This window comes from Myxine glutinosa, chromosome 7 (assembly GCF_964187855.1).
Source record: "Myxine glutinosa chromosome 7, kmMyxGlut1.1, whole genome shotgun sequence".
Classification (NCBI taxonomy): domain Eukaryota; kingdom Metazoa; phylum Chordata; class Myxini; order Myxiniformes; family Myxinidae; genus Myxine; species Myxine glutinosa.
This window is the reverse complement of record NC_136267.1, coordinates 147,619,349-147,643,420: the sequence shown is the minus strand read 5'-3', so window position 1 is coordinate 147,643,420 and position 24,072 is coordinate 147,619,349. Positions and strand designations below refer to the sequence as shown.

At 45.3% G+C, this 24,072-nt stretch overlaps 1 protein-coding gene across 1 annotated transcript in view; it reads right to left on the bottom strand.

Annotated features, from left to right (window-relative positions):
• Window positions 1-849: 849 nt before the first annotated feature.
• LOC137431726 (uncharacterized) overlaps window positions 850-24,072 on the bottom strand; it is a 188,095-nt gene continuing 164,872 nt past the window's right edge. The window contains exons 46-55 of the mRNA XM_078782396.1: window positions 16,500-16,586; window positions 15,965-16,006; window positions 15,649-15,697; window positions 13,419-13,493; window positions 10,779-10,849; window positions 10,520-10,576; window positions 9,453-9,686; window positions 4,040-4,162; window positions 3,828-3,880; window positions 850-1,970 (exon numbers count right to left, since the gene is read on the bottom strand). Coding sequence (XP_078638522.1) covers window positions 1,949-1,970; window positions 3,828-3,880; window positions 4,040-4,162; window positions 9,453-9,686; window positions 10,520-10,576; window positions 10,779-10,849; window positions 13,419-13,493; window positions 15,649-15,697; window positions 15,965-16,006; window positions 16,500-16,586 — 813 coding nt within the window. The 3' untranslated portion in view covers window positions 850-1,948. The remainder of the gene's footprint in view (window positions 1,971-3,827; window positions 3,881-4,039; window positions 4,163-9,452; window positions 9,687-10,519; window positions 10,577-10,778; window positions 10,850-13,418; window positions 13,494-15,648; window positions 15,698-15,964; window positions 16,007-16,499; window positions 16,587-24,072) is intronic.

The following is a 24,072-nucleotide window of genomic DNA, read 5'->3' as shown; positions in this document are numbered from 1 at the left end:
CTCCTGGAAAGCAAATCCAACGGAAGGAAATCTCATTTCCTTTCACAAAGCCTGTAACAAGTGTGTGTCCACCCTCAGGAGAGCCAGGAAACAATATCTCTCCGTTCTCAAGACCGAACTCTCTTATCTGTCTCCCTCTTCCAAATCCTGGTGGCGTCTGGTCAAATCTGTTTCTGGTGTTTGTTCCCCCTCCATCCCCTCCCTCACCTCAAACGGCTACACGGCTGACTCCGCACGTGAAAAATCTGAATGCCTCAACTCTGTGTTTGCCTCTAAATCTTGTGTCCCAAACCCATCCCTCTCTGTACCCACCAGACCCAGTCGTACCCAGCTGCTCCTGGACTCCGTGTCCTTTCATCCTGACAAGGTGGAAAAGTTTCTGTCAACCCTCAACTCTGATTCTGCAACTGGACCTGATGGCATCAGCCCCTTAGACCCTACACACTCCCTTAGAACCTTTCCACCACTTTGACCATTCACACCCTATTAGACCTCTTACACCCGTAACACTCCTGATACCCTTTATACCTCTGAAACCTTTTTTTTTTTTTTTTTAATACTGAATCGAGGCTCGTGAAAGAGCAAACAACACCTTAGAACCCTTTTTAACCCTCCACACCCCTTATACCTCTTTGGACCCCTAACTCTCCTTTTTACACCCCTTAGACATCTTTGACCATTCAGACAGACCCCTCAGACCCTTTCCACCCCTTGGACCCTCTAATCTCCCACACTCATCTCTCTCCCACTCCATCTCTCTCTTTTCCCCACTCATCTCTCTCTTTTCCCCACTCATCTCTCTCTTTTCCCCACTCATCTCTCTCTTTTCCCCACTCATCTCTCTCTTTTCCCCACTCATCTCTCTCTTTTCCCCACTCATCTCTCTCTTTTCCCCACTCATCTCTCTCTTTTCCCCACTCATCTCTCTCTTTTCCCCACTCATCTCTCTCTTTTCCCCACTCATCTCTCTCTTTTCCCCACTCATCTCTCTCTTTTCCCCACTCATCTCTCTCTTTTCCCCACTCATCTCTCTTTTCCCCACTCATCTCTCTCTTTTCCCCACTCATCTCTCTCTTTTCCCCACTCATCTCTCTCTTTTCCCCACTCATCTCTCTCTTTTCCCCACTCATCTCTCTCTTTTCCCCACTCATCTCTCTCTTTTCCCCACTCATCTCTCTCTTTTCCCCACTCATCTCTCTCTTTTCCCCACTCATCTCTCTCTTTTCCCCACTCATCTCTCTCTTTTCCCCACTCATCTCTCTCTTTTCCCCACTCATCTCTCTCTTTTCCCCACTCATCTCTCTCTTTTCCCCACTCATCTCTCTCTTTTCCCCACTCATCTCTCTTTTCCCCACTCACCTCTCTCTCCCACCTCTCTCTCTCCCACCTGCCTACCACCTCCCTCTCTCTCTCTCTCCCACCTCTCTCTATCCCACTCATCCCTCTCTCCCACCTGTTTCTCTCCCCCACTCAGACTGTAAGCGGACAGCACATTCACCAAGTGAAATTCCTTGTACATTCAATGTACTTGACAATAAAGTTGATTCTGACCATGACAGAGAGAAGATCCCTGAAATTTGGGGCTGACAGCAACCTTGTCATTTTCACCATGAAGGAGAGAAGATCCCTGAAATTTGGGGCTGACAGCAACCTTGTCATTTTCACCATGAAGGAGAGAAGATCCCTGAAATTTGGGGCTGACAGCAACCTTGTCATTTTCACCATGAAGGAGAGAAGATCCCTGAAATTTGGGGCTGACAGCAACCTTGTCATTTTCACCATGAAGGAGAGAAGATCCCTGAAATTTGGGGCTGACAGCAACCTTGTCATTTTCACCATGAAGGAGAGAAGATCCCTGAAATTTGGGGCTGACAGCAACCTTGTCATCTTCACCATGAAGGAGAGAAGATCCCTGAAATTTGGGGCTGACACAGCAACCTTGTCATCTTCACCATGAAGGAGAGAAGATCCTGGAAAGAAGAGGCAAAATGAACATCAAACAGATATTGTGACAGAAAAAGATCAACGTACAGAATATCACGTGTTCAGACATGTGTGCATTGTGCAAATTAGACATCAATTTCACAAATTAGTCTTCTTCTTCCTGTTTGCCAGACAGGTGTTCACATACAATATCCCCGAGTAAGAGGTCAAGGGCTGAGAACATGCAGAATTGGCCCAAGTCTTTCAGGAACTGGTTGGCTAGGCTTGACATGATTGTAGTGGGTAAAGTCAGGAATTTGTAGTTTGCTCAGGGTGCCAGCGTTGATTTCACAACTCTTCATGAGACACCGAGAGATGTTTAATGTCTCCAAACTAATGCTACCAGACAGAATACCCAGCACAAGGTCCATCTGAGGGACCACACATTTGTGACCAAACACACAACCTGTGAGGCACCATTTGATTTAATGAAATGGATGGAATCACCAGGAAGGACATTGATCAGGATATGCTTTCCACAGTTGGAAGTGAGGGGAAGCTGGCATTTCTGGCATCAACCCATTGTCGGACCAAAAAGGCCAAATATAGTCCAACACAGGGCCTCACGGGCAAGACGAGCTCTTCACTTGACAGTGCATGGTCAGGGTGAGAAGTAAAGCAGACTGGACAGTTCAGAGGTAAATTCGCTACGTCTGTACAGCCTTGTTGGACACAGTACAACATATGAATGGGGATTCTCTTCAGGAAAAGAAGAAACGAATAATGGTGGGAAAAAAAAAACACACAAATGCATCTGAAACAGTGTTGGACAACAATGAAGAAGGAAAATTTAGGTTTGTGGATGGATATTAAAGGAAGTAAGTGGTTCAGTTTGGCATTTTAAATATGGAATTGGGAAAGCCAAGAAACGCACAAAATCCGTTAAAATTACCCTTAATAAACCGATAGAACCAGCCTTTGGAACCTTTAGAATGAAAAAGAGCTTCTTCGTCTTTATTTAGGCTTAAGAACATAGCCATCTATATTGAAGTGGCTTCACCACTTAAAAACAGTGGTGACTTGATTTTGAAGCCCCTTCCTGAACGGACAGACAAACAGACTGGCGAAGAATAGATAAGTAGAATAGAAAGGGCATTCGGTGGAGCCAATACCTATGCAAGGTTCAGCAGTTTATGTTTTGTATCCCAACAATAGGCCGGATCCGATTCCGGACGTGAACCAAAATCGAATTGGCTTGTTTTTGACACCTATGCAAATCATGCACCTGGTTTTGCGATAACTCGTCCACAATATCATGCTAAAAATCGTTTTTGGCATCACTCAATGGTGAAAAATCACTGAAACTTAAAAAATTATCGTATTGGTATTGGGATATTCAGCAAATTTGAATCAATTCTGCAATATATCTGATTTAGCATGAGCTTATCACTCAATGGTGGGAATCGCTTTTTAAAATCTCAGATCCGAATCTTCACCAAAATTTCATCCTTGTCACACACTCAAACCTCCACCAAATTTCTCCGAATCCATCCATCTTTGAGATATCCTGTTCACAGACAAACAAACAAATAGACAGACAGGAGTGTAATTCCATAACCTGTGCCCACCGATGGTGGCAGAGCTACAAACATGAAGAGACAACGGATCTGGTCCGAACACTTGGCTTTGATAAACTTGAAGGATACATGGCACAATTCAAGCCATTAAGAGTGTGGTGATCCATGACCTGGATGGAAGTTCATGTTTATTTTGTTCAAGACTTGCCCTGCTGCCCTATTATCAGTTCACGCTCTCTATCACCATGCTCTTCCATGATACTCCATGTTGCAGAGAAACAATAACAATGGAAGATGTAAAAACAGAACAAAAGGAGTGCCGGTTACCTGCAAATATTAATCGGGTCATTTTCCTTGAACCATATGTGGTTCACAACCTCCTGCAAAACAATGGATGTGTTGGAATCAAATATGAACACAATCAGGAAACACTTCCACGGGTGAGCAATTGCATTTTGATCCACAATAACAGGAGGTCAGTTACCCCAGCATGTGTGAACATTCTTGTTCATGCAAATAAAACTGCATTAATAACTCACCGTCATAGTGAGCCTCTCCATTGGATCCTCCCGAAGCATCGCAGCCAGAAGAGAAACCAATGTTTCCCTTGCAAAGGTTGGTGGACTGTTTTCCACATTGAAGTCAGTTTTGCCATATGACATCTGCAAAGAAGTAAAACAAATGTATTTTGACCGAATCCCAAACAATCGTCGCAATCGAATACTAACATTTGCATAATAAGCACATTCCAAACAAGCACTCATTGATGCAATAACCAAGGTTTGACTCAAAACTAATAAAATACATTTTCATTTATCAAATAAGTTATGGTGCACAACACAAAAGTTTTTTTCTTCGCTGAAAAAGAAACCCTGTCAACTCAATAATTGGATATTAAATATTAACAACAACTCGGACGAACAACTAAATAACAACTCGGACTCGGAATAACAACGTGTATAACTGCTATTTGCGGTTCCGTTATTCGCAGAATCCACATATTCACGGTTGATAAAATCCACATATTCACCGTTTCTCTATTCGTGGAAAAATGCAAATACATGGTTTTTTTTCTTTTCATGTCTGTGTTCTGTGAAATCGCGGTTTTTCCCTCCCTATTCGCGACCGTGTTCCACGAATTCGCGGTTTTTCAGGGGCGCAAAAAAAGAAAATTCACAAGCAGTGAGCTTGACACATTTATAAAACCCATCTTTTACCAGCCATGCACACAGCAGCTAGACAAATGCAAAATAATTATTCTACGAGCCGAGAGCATGACCTGCTTATAATGTGCAGTAAGTACAGTACTGTATATTCACTGCTGTGTACTTTGCGTTTTTGTGGCTTTCGCGGCCACAAATTTTAGCCGCACTATAAGCGAGCTTCACGGGATATCCCCCCAGATGTGTGAACAAGTCATCCTCCATGAGTGAAAGAATGCAAACGCTTCAATAAATTGATACAGTTTGCAACTTACGGTAAAGCATCCTCAGAGATGTTACACAATGAAAACGCTTCGAGGGAGGTTCCACCAGGTGTGCAAACAAGTCGACCTCTGTGAGTTATAGAATGCAATGCATAATTAAATCTATTCTTGAAATTACCAGATAGGCTCAAAACCCAGAAAACCCAGCTTCAAAACCCAGCTCAAATCAGAAAGTATTCAGACCCCTTCACTTTTTTCACATTTTGTTATGTTGCAGGCTTATGCTGAAATCCTTCAAATTCATTTTTCCCTCATCAATCGACACTCAATACCCCATAATGACAAAGAGAAAACAGGATTTTAGAAAGTTTTGCAAATTTATTAAAAAGAAAAAACTGAAATATAACATTGACATAAGTATTCAGAACCTTAACTCAGTACTTAGTTGAAGCACCTTTGGCAGCGATTATAGCCTCGAGTCTTCTTGGGCATGACGCGACAGGCTTTGCACACCTGGATTTGGGAATTTTCTGCCATTCTTCTCTGCAAATCCTCTCAAGCTCTGCCAGGTTGGATGGGGACCGTCGGTGGACAGCGATTTTCATGGCTCTCCAGAGATGTTCGATTGGGTTCAAGTCATGGCTCTGACTGGGCCACTGAAGGACCTCCACAGAGTTGTCCCTAAGCCACTCCTGCGTTGTCATGGCTGTGTGCTTCGGGTCATTGTCCTGTTGGAATGTGAACCTTTGGCCCAGTCCGAGGTCCTGAGCGCTCTGTTTCAGGTTTTCGTTAAGGATATCGCTGTACTTTGCTCTGTTAATTGTTATCTCCACCCTGACAAGTCCCCCAGTCCCTGCTGCTGAAAAACACCCCCACAGCATGATGCTGCCATCACCATGCTTCACCGTTGGGATAGTATTGGGCAGATGATGAGCGGTGCCCGGTTTCCTCCAGACATGACACTTAGAATTGAGGCCAAACAGTTCAATCTTGGTTTCACCAGACCACATAATCTTGTTTCTCACAGTCTGAGAGTTCTTTAGGTGCTTTTTTGCAAACTCCAAGCAGGCTTTGATATGTCTTTCACTGAGGAGAGGCTTCCGTCTGGCCACTCTGCCATAAAGCCCAGATCGGTGGAGTGTTTCAGTGATGGTTGTCCATATGGAAGTTTCTCCCATCTCCACACAGGATCTCTGGAGCTCAGCCAGTGACCATCGGATTCTTGGTCACCTCTCTTACCAAGGCTCTTCTCCCCCGATTGCTCAGTTTGGCCAGGCGGCCAGCTCTAGGAAGAGTCCTGGTTGTTCCAAACTTCTTCTATTTAAGAATTATGGAGGCCACTGTGCCCTTGGGAACCTTCAATGCAGCAGAATTTTTTTTGTGGGCTTCCCCAGATCTGTGCCTCAACACAATCCTGTCTCTGAGCTCTGCAGGCAGTTCCTTTGACCTCATGGCTTGGTTTTTGCTCTGATATGCATTGTCAGCTGTGAGACCCTATATAGACAGGTGTGTGCCCTTCCAAATCATGTCCAATCAATTGAATTTACCACAGGTGGATTCCAATCAAGCGGTAGAAACATCTCAAAGATGATCAAGAGAAAAGGGAGGCACCTGAGCTAAATTTCAAGTGTCATAGGGTCTGAAAATTTATGTCAATGTGATATTTCAGTTTTTTCTTTTCAATAAATTTGCAAAACTTTCTAAAATCCTGTTTTCTCTTTGTCATTATGGGGTATCGAGTGTAGATTGACGAGTGAAAAAAATGATAGTGGTATGGGTGGCCGAGGTGCACGACCATGTATTCTGGAATTGAGTTTCTTGGTTGAACACGACTGTCAACTATACCTTTGGCGAGGTCAAATGTGGTTGAGCACTGGGGGCAGGGCATTTGGTCGACCTGGGTGATGCGAGGAGGTGCAGAAGACATGATGGGGATGCCACGCACTATGACAGTGCTCCTCAGGTCTGAGGCCTTGGTAATGGCGAAGTTGGCGGCAGGTGCTCACCACATTGGCCAGCTTGGGCTAGTGGAGCCATGGTCCTCACAGTGGGCTGAAGGATGGATGGTGGGTCATGCCCTTGTGGACACTCGTGGGCCATGTTGGCGGTCCGGCTGTTCAACTTATCCCGATAGCCTTCGCACGGTATATGGGCAGAGCTGTCGTAGCCAAGTTTAGTCGTGTAATAAAGGTCACCGGAGGAGGCGGGCCCACATGCTTGCCAGTACAGTTGGATAAAAGGAAATTTGTCGGAAATAGTTTAGCCCCATGGGTAAATTTGGGAATACGGCAGGGTGGATGGCACTCTTGGACCCGACCAACCTGTGACTATGTGCACTTAAGGTAAGGCTTTGATGTTTACTGTCCCAATTGTTTTGTACTTGCTCACAAATTGGAAAATGAGTCATTTGGAATGGGACGGACGAGAGTGACATGTTCGGTGAGGGAATCGGTTTTAGCGCCACAAAGTGTCTTTTGGGTGGCGATTGTATGTTTGTAAACGTCTTGGTGTTTTTGTGTTGTCGTGAGAATGGAAATTGAATTGTGTTTGGAAGAGTGAATGTGGGAAATACAACATGTAAGCAGGCCATGGCAGTACACCAACAAATACCAACATCTTTATTGCATGACCGTGTTGAGAATTGAATGGCAGCAGGGGGAATGAATGTCATTTTGGATTTTGTGGGTGGGGAAGGTGTGAGTGTCCATAGGAATGGATCAAGCTCCCTACCCCTACCCCCCGAGGTAATTTGTCCCTGGCAGCCGGTGGTGTCGGAAATCGGAAGCCCGTCGGAGGGGGGTCTGATTGGGCTACCAGCGGGTATTGAGACCCCTGGCGACCCAGAGGCTATGAGAGCCTAAGGCCAAGGGAACCTGGTGCGGATACCCTCCCTGGCAGGATGACAGATAAGGAGCTGTTTGCCTGTCAGGGGCCGAGAGTTGAAAGGGGGGAGGAGGGGGGTGTGTGAAAAAGTCAGCCAAAATGTACACCTTTTGGACTGCGGGAACCAAAGCCTGAAGTGCCCCCACCATCTTGCGTGTACGGTACCTCCCCGCTACGTAATTGAGGTTCACACTTGTGGGTAATGACACGGAAGCCATGGTCTTGCAGGGGGTTGGAAGAAGTGTTGTGATTATTGAAATGTGTATGATTGATATTATCGTGGGTTTATGTGAGTGAATGGGGGAAGATCCACTGCATCATGTCACTCACCTGCACTACCAGGCCAGGGCCCACGGAAATTTGCGTACATTGGGATGGCTCCGCAGGTAAAGTTGGACATTGTGGCATCCACCATGGAACGTGGTCTTTGGAGAGATACAGGGGTTGTCCAAATGTTCATGGTTTTTGATTAAGGTTTGTGATTAAGAAAGAGTGGTTTTGTGTGGTGACATTTGTCTTCCCACCCAAGAGTTAGGAGCGAGGACTGAACAGCGAAAATATTTGAATGGTTGCCAAAGGGTGTAGAGCGGGAAGGAGAACAGGAAAGTCAGCTGCGGCTCGTTTCGCACAGCCCCTCCTAATTTATTTCATAGGCTAATTAAGTGTGAGTCCGTAAATGTTAAGGCTGGAAAGGTAACGCCTGCATTGAACCTCACAGGTGCTACAATTCTGGGGGGGGGGGGGGGGGGGTAACGAGGGGCTGTGTTACGTGTGTGGGTGCAGACATGACATACCTTATTTGACGTATAAATTGTGTCAGCTAGCGTGCTCCGAATGTCGTGTTGAACCACCTCTGTTTCGAAGTAGGCCGAATGTATGGGGTACATCGTATATGTCTCTCTATAGGTGGAGCAGTGCCAGCTAGATAGGGTCCATAAGGATAAACCCCAGTGTGTAATTGCCCTGTGATTTTTCCCTTTGTTGTTATTGAATCAAAAAAGGCACTTGACAAGCAAACTGCAACAAGCACGGTAAATGGATCTATTCACTCACAACGCTACCAGGTCCGACAAACCTAGCACATTCGCCGATCGGCAAGGGAACGTCATGCGAACATTCCCGAAAGACTGGGCTCTGCCCCCTCGATGGCCTGTAGGTGAGAGGCAAAGCCCCAAGCTTCATGACGGGGCATGCGTCTGGTGGAGGGTGACGCGCAACAAACCTTGAGAGAGAGACTGGCCATCTTGTCGTCTTCTTGGTGCGAAATAGTGAGCGGTCGCATTCTTGCTTCTCTCCTGCTGAGTGGGCCACGGAGGTCGCTTACGCTCGTGGTTGGAGTGATTTGTGGGTCGAGGACGATTGCGTTGGATACGTCGTGTGCTGAGGCGTTGGTTTCAAAACAGCAGGAGCTCGGAACGGCTGAGGCCGGATCCGAATAAAAAATTATACTGGCCGGATCCGAATCCGGATCTTCACCAAAATCTAATCATTTCGTCCTTGTCACATACGCTACCTCTCTGCCAAATTTCGTCTGAATCCGAACACAACTTCTTTTTGAGATATTTTGTTCACAAACAAACAGACAGACAGGGGCGAAAACATAACCTCTATCCACCTTTGCTGGCGGAGGTAACAATACTCACTTCAATAACATTATGTCCATCAAATTGAAGTCCATCAAATAATTTCGTGAACAGGATGCCAAGTGCCCACACATCGACTGGGGGACCTTCGTAGCCATGCTCTGTGATTTCTGGTGCCATATAGCCAGGTGTGCCCAAGTTATCGTAAAATTTTTGACCAGGTATGAAAGGTGTGGCCATGTTGAATTCGATGACCTTGACGCTCCACTGAGAGCTGAAAAGCACGTTTTGGAGCTGGAGAATAAACAGAAATCAATATGTTAAAAAAAACATTTAACCTTTAGTGACAAATTACATTGAAGGAAAGATGTAAATGTAAATGAGAAGGGAAGGAAAAAAAATTCCAGAAAGAGAAAAGTTAAAAAAATACATCCTCTGTCAATTTCAGTCAGGAGTTTACATAATATGGAGGCAGCTGAAGTGAGGAAGTGAGACTTTGTTGAGCTGAATGACAGGAATCTAAATCAATATATATGCCTCCCACAAAATTCATAACAGTATTGTGGTGAAGGAAGAGTGCTGATTGTGTGTGATATTAATTTGCCAGGGATAGACTGGGTTCAGAAACAGGGAAAGGGCAGAATTTCCCTCATGATCTTCTCCAGGATTGCTTTTTCATGCAGTTTGTCGATAATCCCATGAGGAGCGGAGTGTTAGACCTCTTATGAGGTAATAATCTGAATAAGGTGGAGAAGGTTAAGGTGGAACAGCATTTATGGACAAGAGACCATAACATAGTGTGTGTAAGTGGATTCTGGGACCACCATGAATAGATATCAAAATTACACACAAATTCCAACTTAGCTGTCGTTTTCACAGACCACAACCGAGCTGGAATGGGTATTTAATTTTGATTTCTTATTTTCTATTTATATTTGAAGTTTAAATCATAATATAATGAACACAAAAAGGATCCATATGTGACAGATCCCACCCTCTTTCCGTCCATTGTGGGTTTCATCCTACAATATGAATTTTGTTCATTCCTTCCTTCGCTGCACCAAAAATGGTTTTCATTGCAGTGTCAGGCAGAACGTATCATGGTCTGCACTGGTGCAGTTAGTTACCTTTATATCCCGGTGCACAATGTTCTGGGCGTGCAAGTACTCAAAAGCATCAGCCATCTGGAGGGAGGAGGAGATGAAATATTCAAACATGGACACAGATTGTGGTTGTTGAGATTTTACAATTTTGAGATCAATTATTTCTGTCATATTTCAAACCACGACACAAACATCACAATGAGGGTGGAATGAGGAATGGAATGGGTATTTTACCAACTTCTGCTCCAACCTCTGCTCCAAATGGTAACTAACTTCTGCTCACCTGTTTCATGGGAAACCACAATGCTCTTTCTGTAAATTTCCTCAGAAAATGAATTTGGGAAGCAAGTGAACCTGTACACAGCAGACAGAAACAAACAAGGGCAAGGTAATGAGATTTAAAAAAATGTGTGTACAGAATTGAGGCTCATGTAGAGCCAACAAATGAAAGATGAAAACATGCACAGACACATAAAACATACAATGGAGGGAGCGGGAGACAAGAGGGGGAGAGAGGGAAGCACACAAGCAAAAAAAAAAAAAAGAAGAGAACAGGGACGGCGGTAGATCTGTGGAATGGAGAGAGGACTGGGGGAGTAGGGAGTGGGTTGGGGGAGGGGGTGGTACACTGTATAACGCTATTGAAAACTACGAGGAATTACAGGAAATAAGTTAGAGAATCAAAGAGTCCGATTTGGAGTGTTTTATCGGGGGTAGAAAAGATCAAGGTTTTGGATGGGGTAAGATAAGAGATGGTGGTGAACAGCTGTTTTGAAGACCTGGAGGGATAAGTGGGATTGAATAGAGTATGGGTGTTTGTTCCAGAGGTGAGAGAAAAGAGGAATGAAAGAGTGAATGTGAGTAGAGTGTCTTGATTTTGGTAGTTTCACCAGGAGAGGGTTGCTGGCACATCTTGTGCCTCCTGCAGGAATATTTGGGGAGCAGAGCACAGACAGAGCTGGGGGAGCTAGGCCGGAGAAGAGTCGATAGAAGACAGAAAGACCACCAACCGGCATGCGGTGACCGAGTGATAGGCCCTCAGAATCAGCTTCATCACTGGAGATACCAATGATTCTGAAACCTTTGGATTCAACAGCGTGAAGCCGAGCTAGGTGTGAAGCAGGAGCACAGGCACACAGGAGGAGCACAGGCACACAGGAGGAGCACAGGCCAGAGGGGAGAGCAGTATCCCATCGAGCTGCGGATGAAAGCTTTGTACATGATGAGGAGCTCAGAGGTGCCCAAAAAGAACCTCTCACGACGGAGGATGCCCAAACGGTGACTGGCTTTCGAGACCAGCTTGGAAATGTGGTTTTGCCAGGAAAGATCTTGGCAGATAGCAAGACCCAAAAGCTTGAGTGACAGAACTTATTTGAGAGGATTGTTGAGCAAGTAGATGGGAGGATTGTCCAGACAGTCTTTTTGGAGAGACAAAGGGAGAGTGTGAGATATGCCAGGATTGAAAGACATGTTCCACTTGTTCGACCAGTTTGTGGTTTTATGCAGGTCTGCAGTGACGAATTTTGCATTTCTGAGAAAAAAAAAGAGGGGAAGTTCTTTTGTTTTTGAAGATCTAAATGTTTCATTGATAAAATAAACACAAAATGATAAAGATAAAAATTTGCTTGCAAACTCAAAGGTCATTGAAGAGCAAGGTGATGGAGGGCCACAGCTGGATACAAGTAGGGGAATGAATGAACAGGAAGAGGGGTGTGAGGGAGAAAGAGGGGTGTGAGGGAGAAAGAGGGGTGTGAGGGAGAAAGAGGGAGAAAGAGGGGTGTGAGGAAGAAAGAGTAGTGTGAGGGAGAAAGAGGGGTGTGAGGGAGAAAGAGGGAGAAAGAGGGGTGTGAGGGAGAAAGAGGGAGAAAGAGGGAGAAAGAGGGAGAAAGAGGGAGAAAGAGGAAGAAAGAGGGAGAAAGAGGGAGAGAGAGGGAAGAGAGGGAGAGAGGGAGAGGGAGAGAGAGGGAGGGAGAGAGAGGGAGAAAGAGGGAGAAAGAGGGAGACAGGGAGAAAGAGGGAGAAAGAGAGAGGGAGAAAGAGGATGATGGAGGGCGATGGAGGGCGATAGAAGACAAAGGGAGAGGAGAAAGAGGGAGAAAGAGGGAGAGAGAGGGAGAGAGAGGGAGAGGGAGAGAGAGGTGGTGTACCACCTGCAAGAAGTCTTGGAGGGGAGAATGTGATTGAATAGTTTCCAGAGGGCAGTTACACAAATGGGAGAAAAGAGGAACCAAAATGTGTGTGTGTGGAAAGTGTGCACTTTGAGTATAACCAGGAGGGGATTACTGGAGGAACTTGTGTCGTGAAGGAGTGGGAGACTTATCAGTATCTTCCAAGACTCTGTCTTTTGACAGGCCGCATAAATGAGATGAGCCGCTCCATCTGTCATGTGAGGAACTGGCAATGTGTTTCAGCCTCATCACATGACATGACAATCATGTTGAGAGCTTCTTATTTAACAGAAACCAAATCAGTTTGTGATGCTGCCATCTCTTCACCTAAATGAGAGGTTGCACAATCACAAACAGGTTTCCTGGATCCTGTGGAATATAAAGGTCTCACGAGGTCTCCATTGACCAACACAGACACCTTGTGGGCCATGAGTTTAAGGAATTATTTGGAATGATGGAAACTGCAGCCGTTTGGAAGAAAGCTTTGATATGTGATCCACGTCATGGCTGATGGTGAAGCCTATAAAGTCAAGAAAACGAACCACTTCCTGTGTCTGACCAGGAAAATAGATCAGTTGGTTGTTTTTGACAATTGTGCCGGAGTGACAGGGTGAAACTGAGATTTGTCAGAACTGAATGAGATGGTCCAACAATCAGAACATCATAATTCATGTTTTCTAATGACTAAATCATTTAGCTGCCAAAGTAAAAGTTGACTTGAGCTATTTTCAGCAAAATGATGTCAAAAACCTCACCTGCTTCCACATACTCCATAACGAGGACCATGCATTCATTTTGTCGATCTTTTGTTGGGGTGTCGATCAACTTCACTGAAAGGAAACAAGATGTTGGAGCACAAGTTAATATGGCATAAGAAACTCATCCAAAGTCAAACACCTTTAAACGACATGATTAAGCGATTAAATAAGCACAGGTGAGTGCAGGAAGTGTTGAGACCAGGATACAAATGGGCCAAACAGGGTTGTAAAAGCAGGTTGGGGGGGGGGGGGGGGGGCGGTATCTGGGTAATATGTGTACGGATCACAATTCGTATGGAGCAGATTTAGGTTCAGGCAAACAACTGATTAGAATTATTCCGATAAGATGACATTTGGCAAACACACATGATTCGGTTGACAGAGAACATTTGATTTACAGTGTGTTGGAGTCTCATCACAAAAGCAAAGCTAATCTAATCACACAAAAGCAAATGAAAGTGAAAAGCAAAGAACTGATAAGAGGATCCGGTATCCAGCTTCTTTTCTTCTTTTCGGTTGTTGACCACTTTTGTTTGTATCGTGGGCACATCACCACACAATTTGAGTGCTTGTTTTGTTACTTTTACATCTTGCGCTCAGCAGTTCGTTGTTCATTTCACACATGGTCAATCACCATCACCAGACCTCATGAAGGCTGGTGTTGGCTTCACCGTGAAGGTGATTGGCTGAAGATCTTCTGTTGTTGAAATTGAACCAACAGTATGCCGCTGAAATACCACCAAGAGAGTTGACTCACCATGTTATCCTTCTGTTGTTGCGAAATGACTACCGGCCTACTGGTAACAGGGGCACTGCATAAGCAACACAGCCTCACTTCTGGAAGATGATGCAACCAACAGCCACAGGCTGCATACAAAACAACGATTCCCATCCTCATTAAAAAAACCATCCTTATTCAGCTTGTTCAGCGTCTGTGTCCTCTTCCCCCTGCTCTCGCTCAATATTCCTTCAACAGTCGTCCTCTTTCATCCATTACTCTGCTATCGGTGAAGTACAAGGATCTGCACCCAGACTCAATCGCTCAAGTGTGCTTCTTGGTGTTTGAGGTAAATTTTAGAGGCCTTTGAAGTGAATAGAATTGCATTTCAATCTCAATATGTATATTTATTCTCTAAAAATAGCTATTCAAGTCTCTCTGAGACAAGAATTTTGATGATCATCATTTTATTGCAAGTAATTTTCAATTTTCTTCAGATGATATAGAAGAATCATCCGTTTTCGGCCTCAGAAATTTCCTGGCATCAAAATCTATTTTTAATGTCACCACAGTGTGCAGGGGATGTTGCAGAGAAGCACGAGTGGTCACATGCACTTGCAGGATGCAAAATAAATGAAATACCTCAGCTGGGACATTTGTGCCAAGAAATACACAGCACAACAACTTTACCTGCACGAGTGTGCATGTTCCGCTTCGGAGGTTGGAAAATCGAAACAGAGAGCTTCTCGTTACCAAATTTGTCATCCGAGTCCTCAGTAACCATATGTAGGTCCAAAGCACAAGAAAAAAAGAACATGACTTGGACTCGGAATGCTTAGACTCGGACTCAGATTCGGAATCAGACCAGGTGGACTCGACTAAAACACTGAAGGTGGTGGGAGGAATTATCCTGGATAGGTCGCCACTCCGACACAGGATATGATAGAGTGCGAGCGATATTTCTACTTAAGAACAAGCAATCCAAAAGCGGGCTGACACGATGGCCTGGAGCTCTCGATGTACGCAGACTCGCCTCGTGGCCGTCTCACCTGGGTTGGCAACTCGGCCTAGCTATAAACTATGATCCCGGTGTTTCACAGGCAGGGTGGTTCAATGATTGCGCGGTCCCACGGAGGGAGGTTAAACTAGCATCCCATCTACCACCCTCTTGAGGTGTGGATAAGTGTCCATCCCCCTGAGCTAATACTTGGTGGAAACACCTTTGACAGCAATTACAGCTGTGAGGCTATTTATATACAAATAAATATTTTGCACATGAAGTTCATAGAAGTGTTCAGAGAACTTGCTGATTGGAGTGATCATCTTCTGTGGAATTCCATAAGATCTCAGCATCTTCCACAGACTTGCTCTATGAACACGATCGAATTCCTTCTTGAAGTCAATGAAGTTGACAGAAAGCGGTGTGTTCCATTCTAAACATTTATATCATGATACTATTAATAAAATGACACTCAAACTTCATTAAGTTTGAGTAAAATCCACACTTACTGATGTTTGGGTGATTTAGCACCTTCATTATCGAAGCTTCACGCGAGAGCTGCAACAAAATTTAAAAAATTACAAAAAGGAGAAAAGAGAAAGAGAAAAATCATACAAATTCCTTCTCTAAGCCGGATAAAGGTTAAGTCACACCATCACAATAACCACAAGATTGAAACTCACACACACAGAGACGCACAGCCTCAGGGGCCAAGAGACAAAGATGTATCACAGACAAAAGTTCTACCAGGAGAGTTCAGGGGTTAAACTGTGTTCTTACTTCAGCAATTAAAACACCACTATCTCCACATAAATATAAACTTACAACCATTGAATATTTCAAAGATCTTGCCTTCTTCAAAGCAACCTGAAAGAGGGGACAAGAGATCGTATTATAACATCTCAGGTACAATGCAGAGAAATGAGTAGAACAAATGATGTTGGTGTGTCGTGATGTACAATTATTATTTCTGTTTATACTGAAGAGCTAAATGAGAGAAAGGAACAATTTCACACAGACGGGAATAAAAAGGTAAATAGGGAAACGATTACATCAACACACCACAAGTGAATATAGTCGAGTGGTACAAATTGGAAGAAGGACAAAACATTGAGGTGCAAAAGAAAAAGCATCGTTCATCTCATCAGAAAGAGAGAAGCCACATTCAGATGCAGAAGAATTTCCTGGTCCCTTCGCTCCCATCCTTCCTTCTTCCATGTGTCTCTCTGTCATGTCCCTCCACACTGCCATCTGTGTTTTCTACCATGTTCTGTTCTGTGTTCTATCTCGCTCTCCCGTGTGCTGTTCCTTCTCCCAAAAAGTGAAATGAAGCCAGAGGAAGTATACCACAAGCTCGTACCTTTTCTGCCGAGTTGACATTCTTTGCTTTGTAAACAAATCCAGTCCTTCCTTCTCCAATTTTGGAAATAACCTCCCACATCCTGAACTGAAAACAAAGGCACAAACAGAGCTTCACAACAGTGCTTCTGAAATAAAACTAATAACAAAGCCATGTTTAAATGATTATTTCACATCAACTCGATAATTATCATCATCATGATCATCATCATCATCATAATCATCATCATCATGATGATCATGATCATCATCATATTCATGTTCCATAGCCTCGTCAGATCAGATACTTGCCCACAATGCTGGTCACGTCGCCACTCCGGCTCAGGAAGCTCGGGCACGAATTTGATATGTGCCGAGGGTGCCAGCGAAAGTTTGCCTCCTCTTTGTGAAGGACACCATGGGATCTTTAATGTCCACCAACTAATTCCGACATATGGATGACCAGTTTAACGTCCAACCGAGGGACGGAACACACATTGATAAATCACACGGCCTATGAAACACCAAAATGACAGTTCATAGCTGGGTTGGAATTCAAACCCAGTCTAGGCAGCTCACATCAACGACTAAGATATCTCATGGGAACAAAAAAAGGAGGAAATAATTGGTATCTTGGAGACGGTGGCAGGGGTTTTCGACGGTCCACACGGTCTCCACGTTTTTCAAAGTTAAGTCTGTTCACAATTGTATTTTGTCGAAACTGTATTTATCTTTCGGTGTGTGAACTTATAGTGTGCACCTTGGAAGTTTCTCGGTGTTTATCTTTCATAAATTAATCGTTTGTTTGCCGCGTCGTGAGCAAGGCCTTGCAGCCTCAGGCTTCCCCCGTCGAAGGTTGTTCCTTCCTTCGCTGTTTTGCGAGCTTTTTAGATTTCCCCTTCTCCACCAAGCTTCACCAAACATCTACTATTTGTCTAACGTTGTAACCCCCACACCCCCCCCCCCCCAAAAAACAAACAAAAAAACAAACAAAAAAAACTTTTATTTCCCTTTCTCCTCGTGTGCTTTTGCCTCTGCCCACGTGCGCTGTCTCGCCCCGCCCCCATTTTCCCCTTGCCTTCCACCTTTTGCCCTGTTCAAGTGACTCGTGGTCATCGCTCTAGGCTTCCTCTCCCCATTGGTATTTTTGTGAATATAAGATTGTTCTTCACAGTTCTGTTTAAATATGTTTCAACTATCCCCTTCAGTGTTTTATTCAGTGGTTTATTACAACACGCTGTTTTTCTTCTTATTTAAAAGGGTCCTTTCAATTTCCTCTTCAACTCATTCCATTTCAAAAAAATATTCAATCTCTTATGATTCCAAATCACTCCATGCTCTAAATTCTCATTCATTCCATCCCTCCTCCATCGTTCTTAAACGAATCGCTAACTTGAAATTCACAACAAACCCAATTTGTTATATATGTTCATCTTTCATTAATCATCCACTTTCTAAACTCCCCCCTTGCCCCTCCCCTTCAAATCTCCCCCCCAACCATCCCTCCCAAATTCTCCCTCCTCCCATCTCCTTCTCAAAGCTGCCTCCTCCCCACTTCGTCTCCCTTCTATGTCATACCTCCACCTCCCCCAACCTTCTACTTTCCTCTGCCCCCCCTCAAACAAACTCCCACTGTGCCTCATTCCATCACCATCAAACCTTTCGTCCTCCTCATCCTTCCCTTTCTTGTAACTCTTCTGTAACCTCTGACACACTATCAACTGCTCTTCCTACATCCCCCTCTCACCCTTCATCTGACCCTACACCTCCCCTGTCCTGCACCCGATGCTCCCCCTCTCTCCTCACTAACGGTATGGACCTCAAAGGTTGCTTCTGAACATCCAGACTTGATCTGCTTAACAGAAACTTTCCTCCTTCAAGATGTCTCTGATTCCTTAATATCTCTTCCTGGTTACTCCCTCCGGTACGATAGACCTGATCCTCGTCCTGGTGGTGGGGTGGCTATCTTTATCAAAAACTCTCTTCCTCACTCTCCTTGCACTGCCCTCTCTCCACCTCACCCCCAGGAGTACCTCTGGCTACGGCTTCCTCTCCGCTCCCACCTTTTGTTCATATGTGTTCTGTACCGTCCTCCAAACAGTGATGACTCCATTTACATTTCTCTGTCGGACAACATGGACCAACTTCTATCAACTCATCCAAACTCTCTCTTCCTCATATGTGGTGACTTCAACTGTCATCATGCCAGCTGGCTGGGTGTGGGTTCATCTCTCACCAGCCATGGTACCTCAGCAAATGACTTCTGCGACTCATTGGGACTGACACAATCTGTCAATTTCCCGACCCGGATCTCAGTCAATGGAGTATCTTCTCTTCTGGACTTGGTTATGACTAACTTCCCTGCAAATGTCTGCTGCTCTTCTTCTGCTCCAATTGGTTCTTCTGATCATGTGCTTGTTAAAGTGGACATCTCTCTGGCCATTCTCAGAGAGCCTCCTCAGCGTCGACGAGTCTGGCATTTCACTCAGGCTGACTGGCACGGTCTGCAAGCAGCCATCAATCAACTGGACTGGTCTCCCATCTCTAATGCCTCTGACATCAATTCTTCCTGGGAATTCTTCCAAAGCAAACTGCTCTCTCTCATGCACAGATTTATCCCATCTCGTCTTCAGTTGTCTTACCCTTCCTCCCGTCCATGGTACACTGAATGTTGTGGTGAGGCAGTTGCCCTGAAACAACTTGCCTTTGCATCTTGGAAGGCAAATCCAACTGAAGGCAATCTCAGTTCCTTCCACCAAGCTCGAAACAAGTGTGTTTCTACCCTCAGGAGTGCCAGGAAGCACGATCTCTCCACACTCAAGATTGAACTCTCAAACCTGTCTCCTTCCTCCAAATCCTGGTGGCGTCTGGTCAAATCCGTGTCTGGTGTTTGTGCCCCCTCCATCCCCTCCCTTACCTCAAATGGCTACACAGTTGACACCGCACGTGACAAAGCCGAATGCCTCAACTCTGTGTTTGCCTCAAAATCTTGTGTCCCAAACCCATCTCTCTCTGTTCCCACCTTTCCCAGTCAAACCCAACTGCTCCTGGACTCTGTGTCCTTCTCTCCTGACAAGGTGGAGAAGTTTTTATCAAACCTCGACTCTGATTCTGCAACTGGACCAGATGGCATCAGCCCTCGGGTCCTAAAATCCTGCTCTGCCGCTCTATCTCACCCTCTCTCTGTTCTTTTCACCCTCTCTTTTGCTGAAGGTCATCTGCCAGCATCTTGGAAATCAGCAAACATTACCGCTTTACACAAAAAATGTGCAAAAACAGATCCTTGCAACTACAGACCAATCAGCCTGCTCCCAATTATCAGCAAAGTCATGGAATCCATCATTACTTCAGATGTCAAATCCTTCCTCTTCTCCAATGGCTTGATCTCTGATCATCAATTTGGATTCAGACCAGGTCATTCTACTCTGGACATGTTGCTTCTGCTGTCTCAACAATGGATGGAGGTCCTCAATGCCAAACAGGAAATCAGAGCCGTCTCACTTGACATATCACGTGCCTTCGATACGGCCTGGCACCCAGCTCTGCTCACCAAACTCACCTCCTATGGTATTCAGGGAAATCTCCACTCATGGCTTGCGGATTTCCTCTCTGGTCATAGGCAACGTGTGGCCCTGAATGGATTTCTCTCATCTTCCCTTCCTGTTCTGGCTGGAGTTCCCCAAGGTAGTGTTCTGGGCCCTGTGCTATTTCTGGTCTTCAGCAATGATCTCTCCGACTCTCTGGAAAATCCTCTCTATCTCTTTGCTGATGACTCCACTATCTGCCGCTCCATTCCTCATCCCTCAGATCGGCAGTCTGCAGCCTCCTCACTCTCTGCAGACCTGGACAAAATCACAGACTGGTCAAACAAGTGGAACATGTCTTTCAATCCTGACAAATCTCACACTCTTACAATGTCTCTCCGAAAGGACCGACTGGACAACCCTCCCATCTACTTTCTCAACAATCCTCTCCAAGAAGTTCTGTCGCTCAAGCTTTTGGGTCTCACTATCTGCCATGATCTTTCTTGGGAAAACCACATTTCCAAGCTGGCCTCCAAAGCCAGTCGCCGACTGGGCATCCTCCGTCGTGCGAAGTCCTTCCTTGGCACACCTGAGCTCCTCACCACATACAAGGCTTTCATCCGCAGCTCAATGGAATACTGTTCCCCCCTCTGGGCTGGTGCTCCTGCCTCACACCTTGCTCGGCTTCACGCTGTTGAGGCCAAAGCTTGCAGAATCATTGGAATCTCCTGCGATGTAGTCAACTCCGAGGGCCTTTCACTCACTCACCGCAGGCAGGTTGGTGGTCTTTCTGTCTTCTAATGACTCCTCTCCGGCCTTGCTCCCCCAGCTCTCTCTGTGCTCTGTCCCCCCAATATTCCTTCAGGTCGCACAGGATCTGCCTGCAACCCTCTTATGGTTAAACTGCCAAAGTCTAGGCTCTCTGCTCACCTTCACTCTTTCATTCCCCTTTTCCTCCCGCCTCTGGAACAAACTCCCCCACTCCCTTCAATCCCACTCCTCCCTCCAGGTCTTTAAAACAGCTGTTCACCACCATCTCTTATCTTCCCCCATCGAAAACCTTGATCTTTTCTACCCCCGGTAATTCACCCCAGAGTCCTTGCAGTGTTCATATGTTTTATTCCTCTCCCACCTCCCCCCAAGTCCTCACGATGTCCCTGCTCTCAAATGTTGTGTTTGTGTCCTTCCCCCTCTCTCCCCATCTTGTCTGCCTCTGCCGCTCCCCTTGTTTTTTGTGTTTTGTGTGTCGGTTTGTCTTTTTGTGTGATTAATGTTAGCTCTTTCACGAGCCTCGATCTTGTATACAAAAAAAAAAAAAAAAATCTTACAAAAATTCACCAAATGTCCGTCTGTCTGTTCGAAGGTACCGTAAAAACTGCTGAACCGATCACAAAGATATTTTGGGTGGGTAATCCTGGGACCTCTGGGAGTAAAATAGGCTATTTAGTTTTCCCAATTTCAGCTTTGGTCTCCTGCATTCTCAGGTTTGGACTCCCGCATAACATTCGCGTTCGCGTTCGCATAACGTTCATTGTGACGATGTTCTCATTGTGACGATCTTACTATAATTCACCAAATGTCCGTCTGTCTGTCTGTCTGTCTGTCTGTTCGAAGGTATCGTAAAAACTGCTGAACCGATCGCAAAGATATTTTGGGTGGGTAATCCTTGGATCTCCAGGAGTAAAATAGGTTCTTTAGTTTTCCCAATTTCAGCTTTGGTCTCCAGCATTCTCAGGTTGGACTCCCGCATAACATTCGCGTTCACAGAATGTTCATTGCAACGATGTTCGCATTGTGACGATGTATGTGTTCATGGTAGTGTTTGACGTGATGGTGTGAACGTAATTTCGTAATGTTTTTCGTTTCGTAATCCTTTAATGAACGTTTAATGCCCTTCGATGTCCGGGGCCGCACGCGCTATACTGGACGGGCCAGTGTGTACCTTGCCCTTCGCCGTCAGGCTCGGGTAAACCGCTGAGCCCCATCCGTGATGGGGAATGGGGCTTGAGACAGTGCACCACGAACGAGGAATTCCCAGTAAGCGAGAGTCATCAGCTCGTGTTGATCAAGTCCCTGCCCTTTGCACACACTACCCGTCGCTACTACCGATCGGACGGTTTGATGAGATCCTCGGATCACCCCTGCACGGGCCGTTCTCAGCTCGTGCCGGTGCACCGAAAAGATGAGCGAACCTGACTGTCTAGAGGAAGTAAAAGTCGAACAAGGTTTCCATCGGTGAACCTGCGGAAGGATCATTATCAGGACAACATGAGAGTGAGCGAGACGCGAGACGTATGTGGTACGTGATCGTCCATGTACTGTTTTAGTCATGTACTGTTTAGATTTTGATGATTTGCGTGTGATATGATTTAACGGATTTTTTCTTTTTGTATACAGAATCGAGGCTCGTGAAAGAGCTAACATTTATTTCACAAACAAATCAAACAGACAAACAAAATATAGAACAAGCGTTATGCCTAGGTCCCCCATCGGGGAGGTGATGTGAGTTGACAAAGTGGAAGACGCAGAAAACATGCTACGATATGATATTTCGCTGACAAGGTTCAGATATACATGGAGGCGGCCATATTGGATTTTGAGGTGGCGACCCGATTTTCAATAGCGTTCTTCCTTATGCCGAGATACACCCACACACCAGATTAGAAGTTAGTAGTTCGTTTATTTTTCAAGATATTTAGCTCACAAGGTTCAGACATATATATGGTGGCGGCCATCTTGGATTTTGACGTGGCGACCCAATTTTCAATAGGGTTCTTCTTCCTTATGCCTAGATACACCAACACACCAGATTAAAAGTTTGGACTTCGCTTATTTTTCAAGATTTTCCGCTCACAAGGTTCAGACATACATGGCGGCGGCCATCTTGGATTTTGACGTGGCGACCCAATTTTCAATAGGCTTCTTCCTTATGCCTAGATACACCCACACACCACATTAGAAGTTGGTACTTCGCTTATTTTTCAAGATATTTCGCTCACAAGGTTCAGACTTATATATGGTGGCGGCCATCTTGGATTTTGACGTGGCGACCCAATTTTCAATAGAGTTCTTCCTTGTGCCTAGATACACCCACACACCAGATTAGAAGTTAGTATGTCGCTTATTTTACAAGATATTCAGCTCACAGTATTTTTTTGTTTGTTTGATTGTTTTTTTTAGTATACATTATCGAGGCTCGTGAAAGCTAACATTTATCACACAAACAAATACAAACAAATCAAACAGACAAACAAACAAAGTGTATAAAAGGGGGAGCGGTAGACAAGATGGGGAGAGAAGGGGAAGCACATAAAAACAACATTTGTGAGGGACATCGGGAATGTGTGGGAGAGGGCTTGGGGGCGTGGGAAGGGGGGTGGGGTGGGAGAAGTATAAACACAAGGACACCAAGGATTTCCAGGAAAGAAGTTGGTATTTCAAAAAAGAGGATTTGGGGTGAAATTAGCGGGGGTAGAACAGATCAAGGTTTTGGATGGGGGAAGATAAGAGATGGTGGTGAACAGCTGTTTTAAAGACCTGGGGGGAGGGGTGGGCTTGAAGGGAGTGGGGGAGTTTGTTCCATAGGCAGGAGAAAAGAGGAATGAAAGAGTGAAGGTGAGCAGAGAGTCTTGATTTTGGCAGTTTAACCATAAAAGGGTTGCAGGCAGATGTTGTGCGACCTTTAGGAATATTTGGGGGACAGAGCCCAGAGAGAGCTGGAGGAGCAAGGCCGGAGAGGAGTCGGTAGAAGACAGAAAGACCACAAACCTGCCTGCGGGAATAAGCGAAAGGCCCTCGGAGGTAGCTTCATCACGGGAGATTCCAATGATTCTGAACGCTTTGGTTTAACAGCGTGAAGACGACCTAGGTGTGAAGCAGCAGCACCAGCCCAGAGGGGAGAGCAGTATTCCATTGAGCTGCGGATGAAAGCCTTGTATGTGGTGAGGAGCTCAGGTGTGCCAAGGAAGGACTTCGCATGACGGAGGATGCCCAGTCGGCGACTGGCTTTGGAGGCCAGATTTGAAATGTGGTTTTCCCAGGAAAGATCACGGCAGATAGTGAGACCCAAAA